Source organism: Oncorhynchus tshawytscha, linkage group LG09, assembly GCF_018296145.1.
Source record: "Oncorhynchus tshawytscha isolate Ot180627B linkage group LG09, Otsh_v2.0, whole genome shotgun sequence".
Taxonomy (NCBI): Eukaryota; Metazoa; Chordata; class Actinopteri; order Salmoniformes; family Salmonidae; genus Oncorhynchus; species Oncorhynchus tshawytscha.
Window position 1 is genome coordinate 29,414,799 of NC_056437.1, and position 16,454 is coordinate 29,431,252.

At 44.6% G+C, this 16,454-nt stretch overlaps 1 protein-coding gene across 2 annotated transcripts in view; it reads left to right on the top strand.

Annotated features, from left to right (window-relative positions):
- Positions 1–16,454, top strand: part of LOC112257742 (THO complex subunit 2) — a 70,985-nt gene that overhangs the window by 47,817 nt on the left and 6,714 nt on the right. For both annotated transcript variants that reach the window (XM_024431550.2, XM_024431549.2), the window contains exons 22-36: positions 1,072–1,236; positions 3,575–3,850; positions 4,929–5,070; positions 5,694–5,851; positions 5,989–6,117; positions 6,302–6,433; positions 6,634–6,818; positions 10,566–10,741; positions 10,926–11,028; positions 11,396–11,796; positions 11,942–12,000; positions 13,534–13,569; positions 15,164–15,298; positions 15,515–15,581; positions 15,704–15,852. In XM_024431550.2, coding sequence (XP_024287318.1) covers positions 1,072–1,236; positions 3,575–3,850; positions 4,929–5,070; positions 5,694–5,851; positions 5,989–6,117; positions 6,302–6,433; positions 6,634–6,818; positions 10,566–10,741; positions 10,926–11,028; positions 11,396–11,796; positions 11,942–12,000; positions 13,534–13,569; positions 15,164–15,298; positions 15,515–15,581; positions 15,704–15,852 — 2,313 coding nt within the window. The remainder of the gene's footprint in view (positions 1–1,071; positions 1,237–3,574; positions 3,851–4,928; positions 5,071–5,693; positions 5,852–5,988; positions 6,118–6,301; positions 6,434–6,633; positions 6,819–10,565; positions 10,742–10,925; positions 11,029–11,395; positions 11,797–11,941; positions 12,001–13,533; positions 13,570–15,163; positions 15,299–15,514; positions 15,582–15,703; positions 15,853–16,454) is intronic.

Genomic DNA, 16,454 nt, shown 5'->3' on the forward strand with positions numbered 1-16,454 from the left:
TAAATATTACACCGCTGACAATTATATTTGGTTCAATTCCCCCATGTTGTCTGTGAGCTTTCCTCAGCGATAATCCCCCCAAAATTGCCTCTGTTTGCAGTATTGGGCCACATTGATGGATAGTTTGAATAAACCAGGTTGTGTCTTTAAATAAATGACAAACTGTGGGACTAATCGCACACAAACATGGCTGTGCAATAAGGGAGAATGAACTGGCTGTGTCCAAAATAGATGGCTGTGTCCTATTTCCTATATCGAGCAGACAGGAGACCGCTCCAGCCATTACCACAAGCCCGTTCTCCCCAATTAAGCTGCCACCAACCTTCTGTGATAGAAAACTACTTTTGACCAGGGGTTTGAACCTGTTCAGGGAACAGAGCATAAAACAACATATTTCGAGGAACGTAAGTGATCAATACTGTTCCGGAACAGAACCGTTGTTTTCAAAGCATATGCAAAGCCCTCACTCAGTAACTCAAAGTTATTCTGGTGATTTGTCAGCTAGCTCTGGTCCAACTTTAAGCCAGCGCTCGGAAGTTCAAAGACATTCAAAGTTCCTCCATAGAACCCGTTCCTCCGTAGGTATAATTCTCCTCCACCCACTAAGCCTCCTCCACCCACTCTCCCGACCCGGGAATTGTCAGTTGCATCTCGCGCCCTACATTTGTCTGTCCATCGCACATGTAAACAACTATAGCTTAGGCAGCCAATAGCGCCCATGCACGGATGCCTAGGCTAAAACGACTACAGCTTGCCCGCTCCATAGCAAGGTGCTCTATCCGCACTGATTGGTGAAGTAATTTAATGTCAAGCTAAGGTAACAAAACTTCTGATTTCAGAGGATTGAAAAGGAATGATATAAACCAGTACTTTTTTTGGTACAAACGGTTCAGAACATAATTTAGCAAGTCGGAACAGTGGAATGGAATGAAAAAAACGATGATTCTGTTCAGAATGATACTATTGGAAAAGTATTTTGATTACATCCCATGCTTTTGTCCAGAGGCCATAAGTAGTGCACTAAATAAGGATTAGGGTGCCATTCTCTGACTCCCTGTCCCTTGGCCACAGTGTCACGACACCCTGGTGCAGTTTGGTGGCTTCCTGGCCTCCAACCTGAGTACTGAGGACTACATCAAGCGTGTTCCCTCCATTGACATCCTCTGTAACCAGTTCCACACGCCCCACGATGCTGCCTTCTTCCTCTCACGCCCCATGTATGGACATCAAATCCTGGTGAGTAGTCTCTCCTTCCCTCTGGCACTTCACCTTTAGTCTGTATCAAATCAAATCAAATGTATTTATATAGCCCTTCGTACATCAGCTGATATCACAAAGTGCTGTACAGAAACCCAGCCTAAAACCTCAAACAGCAAGCAATGCAGGTGTAGAAGCACGGTGGCTAGGAAAAACTCCCTAGAAAGGCCAAAACCTAGAGAGGAACCAGGCTATGTGGGGTGGCCAGTCCTCTTCTGGCTGTGCCGGGTGGAGATTATAACAGAACATGGCCAAGATGTTCAAATGTTCATAAATGACCAGCATGGTCGAATAATAATAAGGCAGAACAGTTGAAACTGGAGCAGCAGCACGGCCAGGTGGACTGGGGACAGCAAGGAGTGATCATGTCAGGTAGTCCTGGGGCATGGTCCTAGGGCTTAGGTCCTCCGAGAGAGAAAGAAAGAGAGAATTAGAGAACGCACACTTAGATTCACACGGGACACCGAATAGGACAGGAGAAGTACTCCAGATATAACAAACTGACCCTAGCCCCCCGACACAAACTACTGCAGCATAAATACTGGAGGCTGAGACAGGAGGGGTAAGGAGACACTGTGGCCCCATCCGAAGACACCCCCGGACAGGGCCAAACAGGAAGGATATAACCCCACCCACTTTGCCAAAGCACAGCCCCCACACCACTAGAGGGATATCTTCAACCACCAACTTACCATCCCGAGACAAGGCTGAGTATAGCCCACAAAGATCTCCGCCATGGCACAACCCAAGGGGGGGCGCCAACCCAGACAGGATGACCACATCAGTGACTCAACCCACTCAGGTGACGCACCCCTTCCAGGGACGGCATGAGAGAGCCCCAGTAAGCCAGTGACTCAGCCCCTGTAATAGGGTTAGAGGCAGAGAATCCCAGTGGAAAGAGGGGAACCGGCCAGGCAGAGACAGCAAGGGCGGTTCGTTCCTCCAGAGCCTTTCCGTTCACCTTCCCACTCCTGGGCCAGACTACACTCAATCATATGACCCACTGAAGAGATGAGTCTTCAGTAAAGACTTAAAGGTTGAGACCGAGTTTGCGTCTCTCACATGGGTAGGCAGACCATTCCATAAAAATGGAGCTCTATAGGAGAAAGCCCTGCCTCCAGCTGTTTGCTTAGAAATTCTAGGGACAATTAGGTGGCCTGCGTCTTGTGACCGTAGCGTACGTGTAGGTATGTACGGCAGGACCAAATCAGAGAGATAGGTAGGAGCAAGCCCATGTAATGCTTTGTAGGTTAGCAGTAAAACCTTGAAATCAGCCCTTGCTTTGACAGGAAGCCAGTGTAGAGAGGCTAGCACTGGAGTAATATGATACATTTTTTGGGTTCTAGTCAGGATTCTAGCAGCCGTATTTAGCACTAACTGAAGTTTATTTAGTGCTTTATCCGGGTAGCCGGAAAGTAGAGCATTGCAGTAGTCTAACCTAGAAGTGACAAAAGCATGGATTAATTTTTCTGTATTTTTGGACAGAAAGTTTCTGATTTTTGCAATGTTACGTAGATGGAAAAAAGCTGTCCTTGAAATGGTCTTCAAAAGAGAGATCAGGGTCCAGAGTAACGCCGAGGTCCTTCACAGTTTTATTTGAGGCGACTGTACAACCATTAAGATGAATTGTCAGATTCAACAGAAGATCTCTTTGTTTCTTGGGACCTAGAACAAGTATCTCTGTTTTGTCTGAGTTTAAAAGTAGAAAGTTTGCAGCCATCTACTTCCTTATGTCTGAAACACATGCTTCTAGCAAGGGCAATTTTGGGGCTTCACCATGTTTCATTGAAATGTACAGCTGTGTGTCATCCGCATAGCAGTGAAAGTTAACATTATGTTTTCGAATAACATCCCCAAGAGGTAAAATATATAGTGAAAACAATAGTGGTCCTAAAACGGAACCTTGAGGAACACCGAAATCTACAGTTGATTTGTACAGTATGACAATTAGATACAGTGAGTATAAACAATCTACAAATAAATTCAATACAAAAAAAGACTTACTTTGAATTTATGTGCACAGTAATGCTTTGAGAACACTGGCCACGTAGAATCCTGAAAAAAATGTTTCAGTTTGAGAGAGTGCTGTTTAACCTCATTTACGGTCCCCCTGGCCGGACTTGAAACATCCCGAGTTCCCCCTCTGCTGCTGTCACATGGCATGGTTGCGCCATGTGAACAATCACAGCTGACACGCATCCATCATTAGGAGATGGCCTCGGTCAGGTTGTGTCTCTGGAACATACTGTATATCAATCCGTTTGTGAATCTTACCATGTAAAGGAGACAGTAACTGAGTGTCCCCTCCTCTCCCCAGTCTAAGTATGATGAGCTGAAGAAAGCTGAGAAGAGCAACCGGCAGCAGCAGAAGGTCCATAAGTACGTGGCTGCGTGCGAGCTGGTGATGTCGCCGGTGCACGAGGCCGTGGTGTCCCTGCACCCACCCCGTGTCTGGGACGACCTCCGACCCCAGTTCTACGCCACCTTCTGGTCGCTGACCATGTACGACCTGGCCGTACCACACAACGCCTACGACCGCGAGGTGAAGAAGCTCCAGCTCCAGGTGCAGGTCATCGAGGAGAACCCTGATGTGGTGAGTCACATCGTCATGGTTGTGTTCATTAGAGCGCACAACGGACACCGCATTCAAACCAAAATGAGCTTTTATTATTAGTCCAGACCCAGTTCCCCTGTGTCCGTCTGTTTGTTTTCTTATGTTGCCGAATACTCTAAACACGACTCAGGCATCTAGCAGACCCCTTGATGACAACACTTGTATTATTTCTTCTGTTTTTAATTTTTTTTTTTAGCAGTGGTTGAAAAAGTACCTGATTTGTCATACTTGAGTAAGAGTAAAGATGCTTAAGTCATTTTCTATTAAGGTAAAAGTGAGTCACCCAGTAAAATACTACTTGTGTAAAAGTCTAAAAGTATTTGTTTTTAAATGTCTTAAGTGAAAGTGTAAATTATTTCAAATGGCTTATTAAGCAAACCACACAGCGCAATTTGTTTTATTTTATTCACGTATAGCCAGGGGCACACTCCAACACTCAGACATAATTTACAAATGAAGCATTTGTGTTTAATGAGTCCACCAGATCAGAGGCAGTAGGGATGGGTCATGAATTGGGTCATATTTCCTGTACTGCTAAGCATTCAAAAAGTAACGTAACTAGTACTTTTGGTTATCAGGGGAAAATGTACAGAATAAAAAGTACATTTTCTTTAGGAATGTAGTGAAGTAAAAGTTGTCAAATATAAGTAGTGAAGTACAGATAACGGAAAAAACGACATAAGTAGTACTTTACTCCACTGCATTTTAATCATTTAGCAGACTTATCCAGAGAGACAATTTAGTGCATTCATCTGAAGATGGGTGAGGCAAGTACATTTTCCATCAAAGTAGTTATCAGTGAAGTACTAGTAGGAAAAGACAACACTGCAGCAGGAAGAGACTTTTCTCATCTTCCAGTTCATCTAAATGCCTCCAAACACAGTTGTACAGTTCATTGTGGCGTAACTCCAATTATCACTTGACTTGCAGTGTAATGGTAAGAGTACTGTAATTGTATTGTGCTTGAGCTCGAAGTTGTTATTAGTGTTTTCTCTCTGCATGTGTTCACCCTGTCTAAACAGCAGCCTGCTTGTTTGTCTATGGTGTCCGTCTGTAGCCAATGAACAAGAAGAAGAAGGAGAAGGAGCGCTGCACGGCCCTACAGGAGAAGCTGCAGGAGGAGGAGAAGAAGCAGCTGGAGCACGTCCAGAGGGTCCTGCACCGCCTCAAACTGGAGAAGGACAACTGGCTCCTCGCTAGTAAGATAACATTGCGCTCACACAATTTTTCTCCTTCTCCCTCTCTCTTCCCCCCCACCCCCTCTCTGTCGCTCTCAAAAAGACACACACACACACTGCTGACTGCTCCTCACAACACTAATCCCAGCAGACCCTCCCGTACCCAGCTGCCTGTTCCCATTCGGGGACAATACTCTATTGGGAGAGTAACACCACAGTCAAGCCCCCTCAGCTCCCATGAGGCTACTGAAAACCAGCCTCACCTTGTTTGTTTTAGCCCAGTTAACAGGCATGACAAGTTGTTTGCTGTAATGGCGCCATAGTCTGTTTTAGAGGATCTGGGCTAATGGCAGATGTCAACTCTCCCATTTCATTAAAGCACACATCCGTCATATGAACAATTTCACTGTACAGCTCTATACAACCTACGCTAATGACATTTTAAGAGTGGGTTTAACCTCAAATCTTGTTTGAAGAATTACCTCTGAGTCACCCTAAAGATGAGTCATGCAAGTTAGTTGACGGTAAGTCTTAATTCACTGTTCTCACATCCTTTTTTTTTTTTATCAATCCCTTCCCTCTCTATCACACCTTTTTTTTAATCAATCCCTTCCCTCCCCATCACACCTTTTTTTTTCTCTCAGAATCCACCAAGAATGAGACCATCACTAAGTTTCTGCAGCTGTGTCTGTTTCCTCGCTGTATCTTCTCTGCCATCGACGCTGTGTACTGCGCCCGCTTTGTGGAGCTGGTGCACCAGCAGAAGACACCCAACTTCTGCACCCTGCTCTGCTATGACCGGGTGAGACTTCTCCCTTTCTCTCTGTCTTTCTTGCTTTCTCCTTTCTGCCCTCTACTATCTCTGGTTGTCACATGTCATTATACCATGGGATTTTCATCAGTTAGTGACTCCGCCCTGACCTCCTAACTGTGTTGCAGGTGTTCTCTGACATCATCTACACGGTGGCCAGCTGCACGGAGAACGAGTCGCGACGCTACGGCCGCTTCTTGTGCTGCATGTTGGAGACGGTGACCCGTTGGCACAGTGACCGAGCTGTCTACGAGAAGGTAAGGATTCCACCTCTATCTCACACACTACATCCTCTCAGATCAACAAATGTGTCGGGGCAAGGAGTTGATTTGAGGTTGGCCAACATTATCTACTGACATTACTAATATTCACTGAAGTGTGGAAGATGTAGAATGCACGTGTTAACACTTCATCTTGTCTATTTGTTGTTCCCTCTTCAAGGAGTGTGGTAACTACCCAGGCTTCCTGACCATTTTCAGAGCCACAGGCTTCGACGGAGGGAACAAAGCAGACCAGCTGGACTATGAGAACTTCAGACATGTAGTGCACAAATGGCACTACAAGCTGACTAAAGTGAGTTCTTCCCTTTGTTTCATTGCCTTCTGAAGAAGTCAATCTGGTATTTTTGTCTCATTAACACCCATTCATTTACTACCATTATTCAGAATGCAATAGTTTAAATGAAGAGAAACGTGACGGACAACTCTTACAGGAAATGGCAACCGCTCAAGCAGTTACAATACACTCCTCGCTCTCCCCTCTGTGCCCTCTAGGCATCAGTCCACTGCTTGGAGACGGGGGAATACACCCACATCCGGAACATCCTGATCGTGCTGACCAAAATCCTGCCCTGCTACCCCAAAGTGCTGAACCTGGGCCAGGCACTCGAGTGCCGTGTCCACAAGATCTGTCTGGAGGAGAAGGAGAAGAGGCCAGACCTCTATGCCTTGGCCATGGGGTAACACAGAGTCCACCAGCCGCATTGTGTGCAGCCCAGGCACAGTTCACTAGCATTGTGGGGGTTGTAGTTAAGTGGCAAGTGGTTACCTAACATATTGCTGTTAGGTTTGTCAGTTTGTTGCTAGTACCAACAAAGGGTGGCGTTAAATGGAGTTGTGTACTTTCAATGCAAAAAGAACTGCAGAGGTATATATGAAGTGGTATTGGATGAATTATCATTAGGGAAGGTTGAGTTGTATTTTTATCCAGATGTTATTTACATTGGGAAGCACTTGTTGGGGATTATCTAAACAGAGTTGTGAGAACAGATAAATGATCTTGGTACTTTGTCTTGTAGCGACTAGTAGAGGATGGGTCTTAAGGAGCTGGTGTGGTAATGAGGACTGATTTAATTAAGGTGTAGGCCTAGTCTAGCTGTCAACCTGTCTGCCTGGGATTCAGTCAGTCACCTGGTGCTGCTGCAAAGCACTTCAGACAGCTAAACAAACATAATCCTCTACAGAGCTTTACAGGATGTACCTGGCAAATCCTCACTTAGAGGCACTGATCCTGTGTGTGTGTTTGGGATGTAACGATTCACCGATACGCATCGGCCCCCAGTTCAAATGTTTAAGATGCGAGTGCATCGGTCCGCAGGCTTCCAAACTGATCCAAATGAAGCCTGCATTGGTAAGAAGAAACTATTGAAACGTTGCCAAATCGCCGGTCCACTAACTTTTTTACTCGTAATATTTTGCTCTGCCTTATTCCGAAAAATACTTCTATTCTATTGGCTGAATTGATGTGTCCTTTCCTTCAGCCTATCAAACTTTTATGCATGTAACTGTATGACTACAAGTCAGATCACAACTGTCAAATTGTATTGGTCACATGCGCCGAATACAACAGGTAGACCTTACAGTGAACTGTTAACTTACAAGACCTTAACCAACAAAGGAGTTTTAAGAACCCCCCCCAAAGTAAGAGATAAGAATAACAAATCATTATAGAGCAGCAGTAAATAACAATAGCGGTGCTATATACAGGGGGTACCGGTTAGTCGAGGTAATTATGTACATGTAGGTAGAGTTATTAAAGTGTCTATGCATCGATAATAACAGAGTATCAGCAGCGTAGTGGGGCAGCGCGGGAGACGCTAACAATGAGAGGTAGGTCTACCCTATCCCTGTTCTAATATTTGTAGGCTACGTCTGTGCGGCGCATTCAATGTTTGTAAAATGGCTTTCGCATGATTAAATCATAAGCTTTATTGCGGAACAACCAATGTAATTGGCTGGGTCATTGTTACTAAATTGTGTTTCACTGGCGGAGCTGTATAGGCTACCGAAGTGGTCACAAGTAACATCGTGCTGGTTGCACATCCAGCTGCTGATTGGGGCTTTTCAATTACAATGTTCACCGTAATAAGTATTTTTGGTAGTTCTGCTTTAAACAGTCTGCATTTGGTCCTTTTTACATGCACATGGTGAAGGTGTAATTGCATAACAAGGACAGCAATTTTTACTGGCTTCACTGGTCAGAACAGGAGAAGAGTAGTTCTCCTCTGTAAAGTTCTAAATCATTCTCTTTTGAGACGGTGGTGACATCCAAAGTTGTGTTATGTGAATTGGCTATGTATTTCATAGCTCATTTTTGAAGATGAATATTGACATATTACTAGCACAACACATTTCTATCTTCTATATGACAAGTTCATCAGTGGGTGATCAGGATTTCAGATAAAAAGTAAGGGGGGGAAACAAATTGCCAGCTCACACACTACATCATATATACATACATACACACACACACAGGGCTGCTCAGACCAATCCAGCTGAGCTCCATCCGTAACATATATTAATTTAGAATGGAAAATTAATTTGTTCATGCAACAGTTGTTTGTGCATTGAATTGAACCACATCGATTTGTTACACTAATGAAATCGAATCGCACCGAGTCATGAAAGTATCGTATCAGAGCCCAGTCAAAGGTTTAGACACACCTACTCATTCCAGGGTTGTTCTTTATTTTTACTATTTTCTACATTGTAGAATAGTGAAGACATTAAAACTATGACATAACACATAGGGAGTCATGTAGTAACCAAAAAAAGTGTTAAACAAATCTAAATATATTTCATAATGGACATTCTTCAAAGTAACCATCCTTTGCCTTGACAGCTTTGCACACTCTTGGCATTCTCTCAACCAGCTTCATGAGGTAGTCACCTGGAATGCATTTCATTAACAGGTGTGCCTTGTTAAAAGTTCATTTGTGGAATTTCTTTCCTTCTTAATGCGTTTGAGCCAATCAGTTGTGTTGTGACAACGCAGGGGTGTTATACAGAAGATGGCGCCCTATTTGGTAAAAGACCAAGTCCATATTATGGCAAGAACACCTCAAATAAGCAAAGAGAAATGACAGTCCAACATTACTTTAAGACATGAAGGTCAGTCAATGCGGGAAAAACCATCAAGCGCTATGATGAAACCGGCTCTTATGAGGACCGCCACAGGAAAGGAAGACCCAGAGTTACCTCTGCTGCAGAGGATAAGTTCATTAGAGTTACCAGCCTCAGAATTTGCAGCCCAAATAAATGCTTCATAGAATTCAAGTAACAGACACATCTCAACATCAACTGTTCAGAGGACACTGTGTGATTCAGGCCTTCATGCTCGAATTGCTGCAAAGAAACCACTACTAAAGGAAACCAATAATAAGAATAAACTTGCTTGGGCCAAGAAACGCGAGCAATGGACATTAGACCGGTGGAAATCTGTCCTTTTGGTGTGATGAGTCCAAATTTGAGATTTTTTACACTTGACCAGCACGGCTACCACAGCATTCTGCAGCATTACGCCATCCCATCTGGTTTGCGCTTAGTGGGACTGTCATTTGTTTTTCAACCGGACAAATGACCCAACACACCTCCAGGCTGAGAAAGGGCTATTTGACCAATAAGGAAAGTGATGGAGTGCTGCATCAGTTGACCTGGCCTCCACAATTACCCGACCTGAACCAAATTGAGATGGGTTGAGTTGGCCCATAGAATGAAGGAAAAACAGCCAACAAGTGCTCAGCGTATGTGGGAACTCCTTCAAGACTGTTGGAAAAGCATTCAAGATGAAGCTGGTTGAGAGCATGCCAAGAGTGTGTAAAGCTGTTATCAAGGCAAAGGGTGGCTACTTTTAAACAAATCAAAATATATTTTTGATTCTTCACTCTTTTTTTGGGTTAAAACATCATTCCATATGTGTCATTTTGATATTTTCGATATCTTCTGCCCTACCAAACAAAAAGGCTGTAATTGCTCATTTTGTCATTTTTGCTACGTTAAATACATGCTTAATCAGGTGGACAAGTATTCTGCCTTGTCCACAACATGGGGGTCATGTTACTGTGAAACTAAGGTAAAACAACAACAAAAAAGCAATTTTTCTCAGTTCTAAGCTACGAGCAGTTACTGCCTTTTTGCTTAGTAGGGCAGTATTATTCTACAATGTAGTAAATAGTAGAAATAAAGAAAAACCCTTGAATGAGTAGCCGTGTCCAAACTTTTGACAGGTACTGCAGATGTGTATAGAATTGTGCTTGTAAGGATAGATGCACATCCTGTGTGTGTGAGTGGAAAGATATCATTATGTTATTGCGTCCCTATGTGGGAGTTCTGTTTCTGTGGTATGGGTATGTGTGTAAGCATGTGTATGGGGTGTAATGCTGTATGATTGCCCTGCTTGTACCTTGTACTCTCCATGCCTCTTGCAGCTATTCTGGCCAGTTGAAAGGCAGGAAGGCGCACATGGTTCCTGAGAATGAGTTCCACCACAAGGAGCAGCCGGTGAGGAGCGCCACTCCTGTCAGCCAGCAAAACGGCCCTGGCACCACGGCCAAGCCTGCCACCAACGCCAGCAAGACGGAGGAGGGCGTCAGTGAGGACGCCGGTGAGTGGGGAGATCCAACAAGTTTCCACTGAGATCTGACCTTCTATCATAACCACAAGTCTAACAGATCATTTAATGTGTCACACACAATATGACAGGTGTTCTTGTTTTAATTAGTATGGGGACAGTTGTTTTATTGAAAGGGCCATTGTGTACATTCTGTTGCTGCTTCATGTTTTGATAGATCGAGCCAAGGATAAATCTCAGGGTGCGGCGAAGCCAGCGAACAAAGCCAACAGCACAGCGGCCAAAGTGACCACCAGCAACGGGAATGGGGCTCCTAACAGGTAGCCATGGAGGCCAGCCAATAAGCAGCCCACAGCACTGGGGCTGGGAAACAACCAGATTTACTTATTTACTGTTCTCAACTATAGCTCATTAATACGTTTAAAAAAAGGCTGAATAAAACAGGAAAGAACTCGATCAGTTGTTTGAATATGTCAGTCAGTGAATGACCAGATTGGAATCTAACACTGCACTCTGAACTTGTGGATATTAAGACTTGGCATCTGAAGTTTGAATGTTTAAATACATGAATTAAAGATTGACGCTCTGATTTCTATGAGCATGTTGAATCAGTCTTGCTTATCTGTGCATCCGTAGCATGTTGTCCATGTTGAACTCTGAACCATGTCCATTCTGTTTCTCTCGCAGCACCAAAAGCATCAAAGAGAGGGATGACAAAGAAAAGAGCGGGAAGGAGAAAAAAGAGAAAAAGGAGAAGACTCCAGGCAGCACTCTAGAGACGAAGGGGGAGAGCCGGCGGGAGAAGCAGAGAGACGAGAGAGGAGCAGGCGGCAAGGAGGAGCGGGCGCCACGCGAGGGTAAGGAGAAGACGCCCAAGGCAGACCGGGACAAGCAGAAGGCGGAAGAGAAGAGCAACAAAGAGGACAACAAGGCCAAGACCGGCAACGGAGAGCCCAAGGAGCCATCCAGGGAACGCGACACCGGAGCCAAGGAATCTAAGAGCAAAGAGAAGGGAGGTGACAGGAGTGCCATGTCCGGATCCCTCAAGTCTCCAGTTCCCCGATTGGAGTCTGCTGAATCTGAGAGGGGTAAGCAGCCTAACCTTCAACACGGGCTCTGCTCATATACTGTTTCTGATTTTCTCATTGTTGTCAACGGGTAATTGGAGCTATTAGTTGGAATGTGCCTGTTGAAATGAGAACTAACTGAATTTAATCCTCTTGTTTATTCCAGATCACAAAAGGCGAAAACTGGAGACCCACTCTTCACCATCCCATTCCTCCTCTGTTAAGGTTAGTATGGCCTGAGGAAGGCTGTGCGCGTGTTTCTTCCCTTTCTGCCGGAGCGTTCCCAACTGTTGCGTGTTCCATCGTCGCTCAAGATCACCGAGGAGAGTTCTCACACACGGGAGCCCGATCTGGAATCCCCTCCCTAAACCATGACCGTTTGGAAATAATTCCATGGACTTTTCCTTAATATTTTCCTGAGTGGGGAAAACCATCAAGGACTTAGCCAAGAGAAAAATGTATATATTGAAATATTAATTTATTTTCGTGTGAATGAAAGCAGTAAAAGTGCGAGAGGAGTTTTTATGCATTTCTATAGTCCCCACCCTTTTTTTCTCTTTTTGAGTGCACTATTTTTCCTCAAATAAAATGCCTTCCAAGTCAGGAGCTTGCTCGTTTTTTGCTGAAAAGATGATCCCCGCCTCTAAGATCGGTATTTTTCCGTTCTAAATAGCACCCAAGATGAAGAGCTTTTCTCCTGTTTTCCGGCAAGATGAAAATATTTATTGTTTGAAGTGGCGTGAAGTGTTTTTCTTTTCCTCTGAATCTACGGGAATCCAGTGGGGGTTGAGCGGAGTCCGCAGTGGCACAGTGTCTTCAGAGGAAGTCTATCTGCTACAGGAGGAGAGGCAGAGAGCCGTCTTGCTGCTGCTGCCGCCACGTCATCTGTCCCCACTGTTAGTTCTGTTCAATCAGCCTTCATGCAGCCTCAGTCTGTACCTTCGCTTCCACTCCAAGATGTGTACGCAGTCAGTTGTTCCTTTGGCCTCCTCCCCACAACCCTTCCCCACCAACAACTAGCAACCCCCCCCAACACCCCTACCACCCTGTCACACGCGCAGTGGGAACCCCAAGCACCACCAGCACCCAGGCCCACAGAGAGCAGGAGAGACGAGCGGGAGCTTCAGTTTTACACCAGCCAAAAGTACAGAAGGAAAATAAAGCCTGCCTTCTACTACAGAGAGCGGGAGAGGGAAAGTGTTGGCGAAGCCTTCTGGATCTGCTGGAGCGTTGCCTAAACCGCTGGAAGCTTGTGATAGGTCTTAATGTTTACTACCACCAGAGAGATAGGCTCCTCCCTGTGTCTTATCCATTCTCAACTGTAAGTGACAACAACAGTGTTAAAACGTAGGAGAGCAGAGCACATACAAAATGTAATTAATTTAGTCAGACACATACATACACAGTTCAGTTGTTTTGTTAGTTTACACCACATGCACTACAAAGTAAAATACCAGCTGTTCTTCAAGCCTCAGAGGCTTCATTTAATTCCAGACAATTTTTTTATACAAAGTAATCAGACACTATTTTTATCTCACAAGTCAGTGTTTTTCTGATTTAATGTAAAGTCTATGAGATGACCCTTGTTAAGGCTATTATGAACTCTCTTCTCTGTTAATAACCTTGTGAAAGCCTTAGTCCTTGAAGGTCAAAGGGAAAGAAGTGTGACATCGCTCTGTCCAGCCCCCCCTCCACACACTTCTCCTGTCCTGCTGTCTGACAACTCCCCAGCTCATCTGTCTCCATTCATTCCTACAGGACAATAGCAACGAACCCAAGGACTCTGCATCCAAGGTTTGGACTCCTAAACACTTCTCTATTATCATTCACCTTGACTGTTATCATCTTCACTCTCCTTTTACAAGTGCCATGAGGAGGGGGTCAGTTAGAAGGACTTTAGTAGTTCACACATATTGAATGGGCAAATTGACCATTTTGCAGACTGTCTGAATAAATCTGACTTAAATAAAAAGTCATTGCTGAATAGTATAACTTGAGATGTCACCTTAGGTCAAGTTTTTCTGTTTTAAGTCTACTCTGTGCCAGGCAGCCAGACCCACACACTACGTTTTAATGAGCTCGGAGTCATGGGAAAGATTAAAGTCCTTGTCCAGTACAGCAGACTGTTGTGAAAAAGTGCTGATTGTGCCACCGGGGGGAAGAGAAGGCGAAAGGGCAGAATTTTAAGCAGGCGGCATTTCTTCCTCTTGTCTGTGATCACTTTCTAAGGCCGTCCCTGATGCCTGCCCGGCTGGAGACTCATTAGCTATGCATGTGATGTGCTGAGAAGAAGAGGGGCAATCCTCTATTGAGCCCACACTACAGACCTCTGTCTCGCAGTCAGACACACCCGTTCACCCACCCGCCTCTATTCCATATTGATTTCTGATATTAGTTTAAAGCAAAACACTTGAAGTCTTTATTAAGCTCTAGGTTTTTTAGGCTCGTTTTAAGACTGTAGCCTGCCATTCCTTTTCACCACCAAAACCCCTATAAGCCCTAGTCCATATTCATTGGGTTCCTCTCAAATCAGTAGCCAATGCCATAGTTCAGTTATTCCTCTGTCTAGATGCTCTCCTTGCAGACTGAGCTAGAGATGCTGTAGATGGCTACGCCAGGTGAATAATTCATACAGCAGGTACAAGGTTGGCTTGTTAAACTTTTATTGAGTTAGACAGCAGCACAGGTGTAGCATTGCCCTGCTGTCTGTGTCCTGTACTAGTCTGTGATATTTTGATCTCCCGCCTGCAGTCCCCGTGGTCCAGTCTCATATCACCTACACTATACATGGTTCGCTGTGTAGTTATTGGGATGATATCTATGCTCTCTGGACTGAGCTACAGTCGTTGTCGGGGAGGGAAATGTTTGGGGTCTGAATACTGAGGATGATGGACCTTACTACACCTCTGACCACGTGGTTAGGGATAGTGTTCAACTTTGATACTACAATATTGAAAATGTTCCTGATGTTCTATTTTACTAGATAACTACTGCAGTGGTAAGATGCACTGTGGATCTGCTCTTGAATCTCCTTTTCTTCCTATTTGTTTTTAGTCCTGTTTTATTTAGCCGCTCTATATTCCTGTGTCTTTCTATGTTTAGTGATTTTTATCCTTGACTGTTTCCTAGTGATTTTCCTCCAGGAACTGTCAGAGCCACTTAGTGGGTTCATTCATATGATCAGCAGCACATAGTACAGTTTACAGGGTGTTCCTGGGAATATGGGGTTATATTATCAGGTTAATGGCTTGGTAATAGGCACACTCTGAGAGAACGGGCTGATTTCAGCACACATGTCAAGGTATCCTCCTGTAAGTGGACAGAATGCCATGAAAAGTAAAAATAATCATCTATTTTGGTCTGTCTGTTGTATGCTAATTCCTTACAGCACCACATCAACTACAATTCGGTCGCGCGGTCCAAGAGCAGAGAGAGGGAGACGGACAAGAAAGAGTCAGAGAATACCCGGGGCCGTTCCAAAGAGAAGAAGACCGACGACAAAGACCGGAAGGACAGGAAGAGAGTGAGTATTTTACAGGCCATGTTAAAGAGATGTTAAAGCCCCACACTGGGCTCCATGTGGAACTGAATGTTCTAAACTGATTTTATACAAATGATTTGATAGCTATAGAACTTAACAGCCAAATACTTCAGAGGAATTCTGACATTAGTTTTGCATAGATTGTCAAGACTGGTGAGATTGATTCATTGTCCTTATTTATTTCCCATCTTTTTTTAGGATCATATGACCACTGACCGTGAGATGAGCCTAGAATCCAAACGCAGAAAAGATGAAAATGGAACCAGTAAGTTATCTCCATGTACATAATAAGCAAACCTCTCTACCTAAGAATACAGAATAAAACATTATTTTCAACATGGATATGATCGATATTATTGGTTGGTTATTCTTCTGCTTCTCTCCCAGATTCCTCCAACAAACACAGCAAGAGCGCCAGTCCCTGCTCAGGCTCCCCAGTCTCGGCTGACAAAGAGAAGACCAAGAGGTCAAAGTCCTCTAGCAAGGAGAAGGGAGAGTCTGCTAAACCTGAGAGAAACTCCTCCGGGGGCAAGAAGGTAGGTAGTACTGGCCTGGTCCTGGACCCTTGCAGAACACAACACAGTGAGACTCAGTCAGTTCCCTCCCTGGGAGGAGGGGCCATCGTCTCTCATCATAGTTTTGACCCCTTATGGGTTGTTGTTGCACAGTAAAAGCGGTGTAGCCATGACATGAATGGTGTCTTTCTGTACAGCTTGTCTGGCCCTTTATAAATAAGTAAAGGGACTGGCATGCTGCTGCAAATAAATATTGGAATCAGCATATATCAGACCTGTCAACCTGCACGCGTTTTATGTAGCATGCACGCAATTTGAGGTCAAATTACGCTGGTATGAAAAATGAAACGTTTAATTGGCACTTTGTGGTTTTTAACTCAACCATCTGAAGTTGGAGCTGAGCCAATCAGAGGACTTGGGCAAGGAGGAAAAATCTTTAGCTCTCCGCTTCGGCCCGCCCCCGCAGTCATAGTACTATATTCCTCCCTCGAGCTGGATGGCAGTGCGCCACTTCGGCCATTGATACCACTGATGTGAGAGAGAAACCACTTTCTTGCCTGCACATGCTGTGATCTCCACAATGGTAGTAGGCACAAGCACATCGACAATTAAGGAAACGTGTT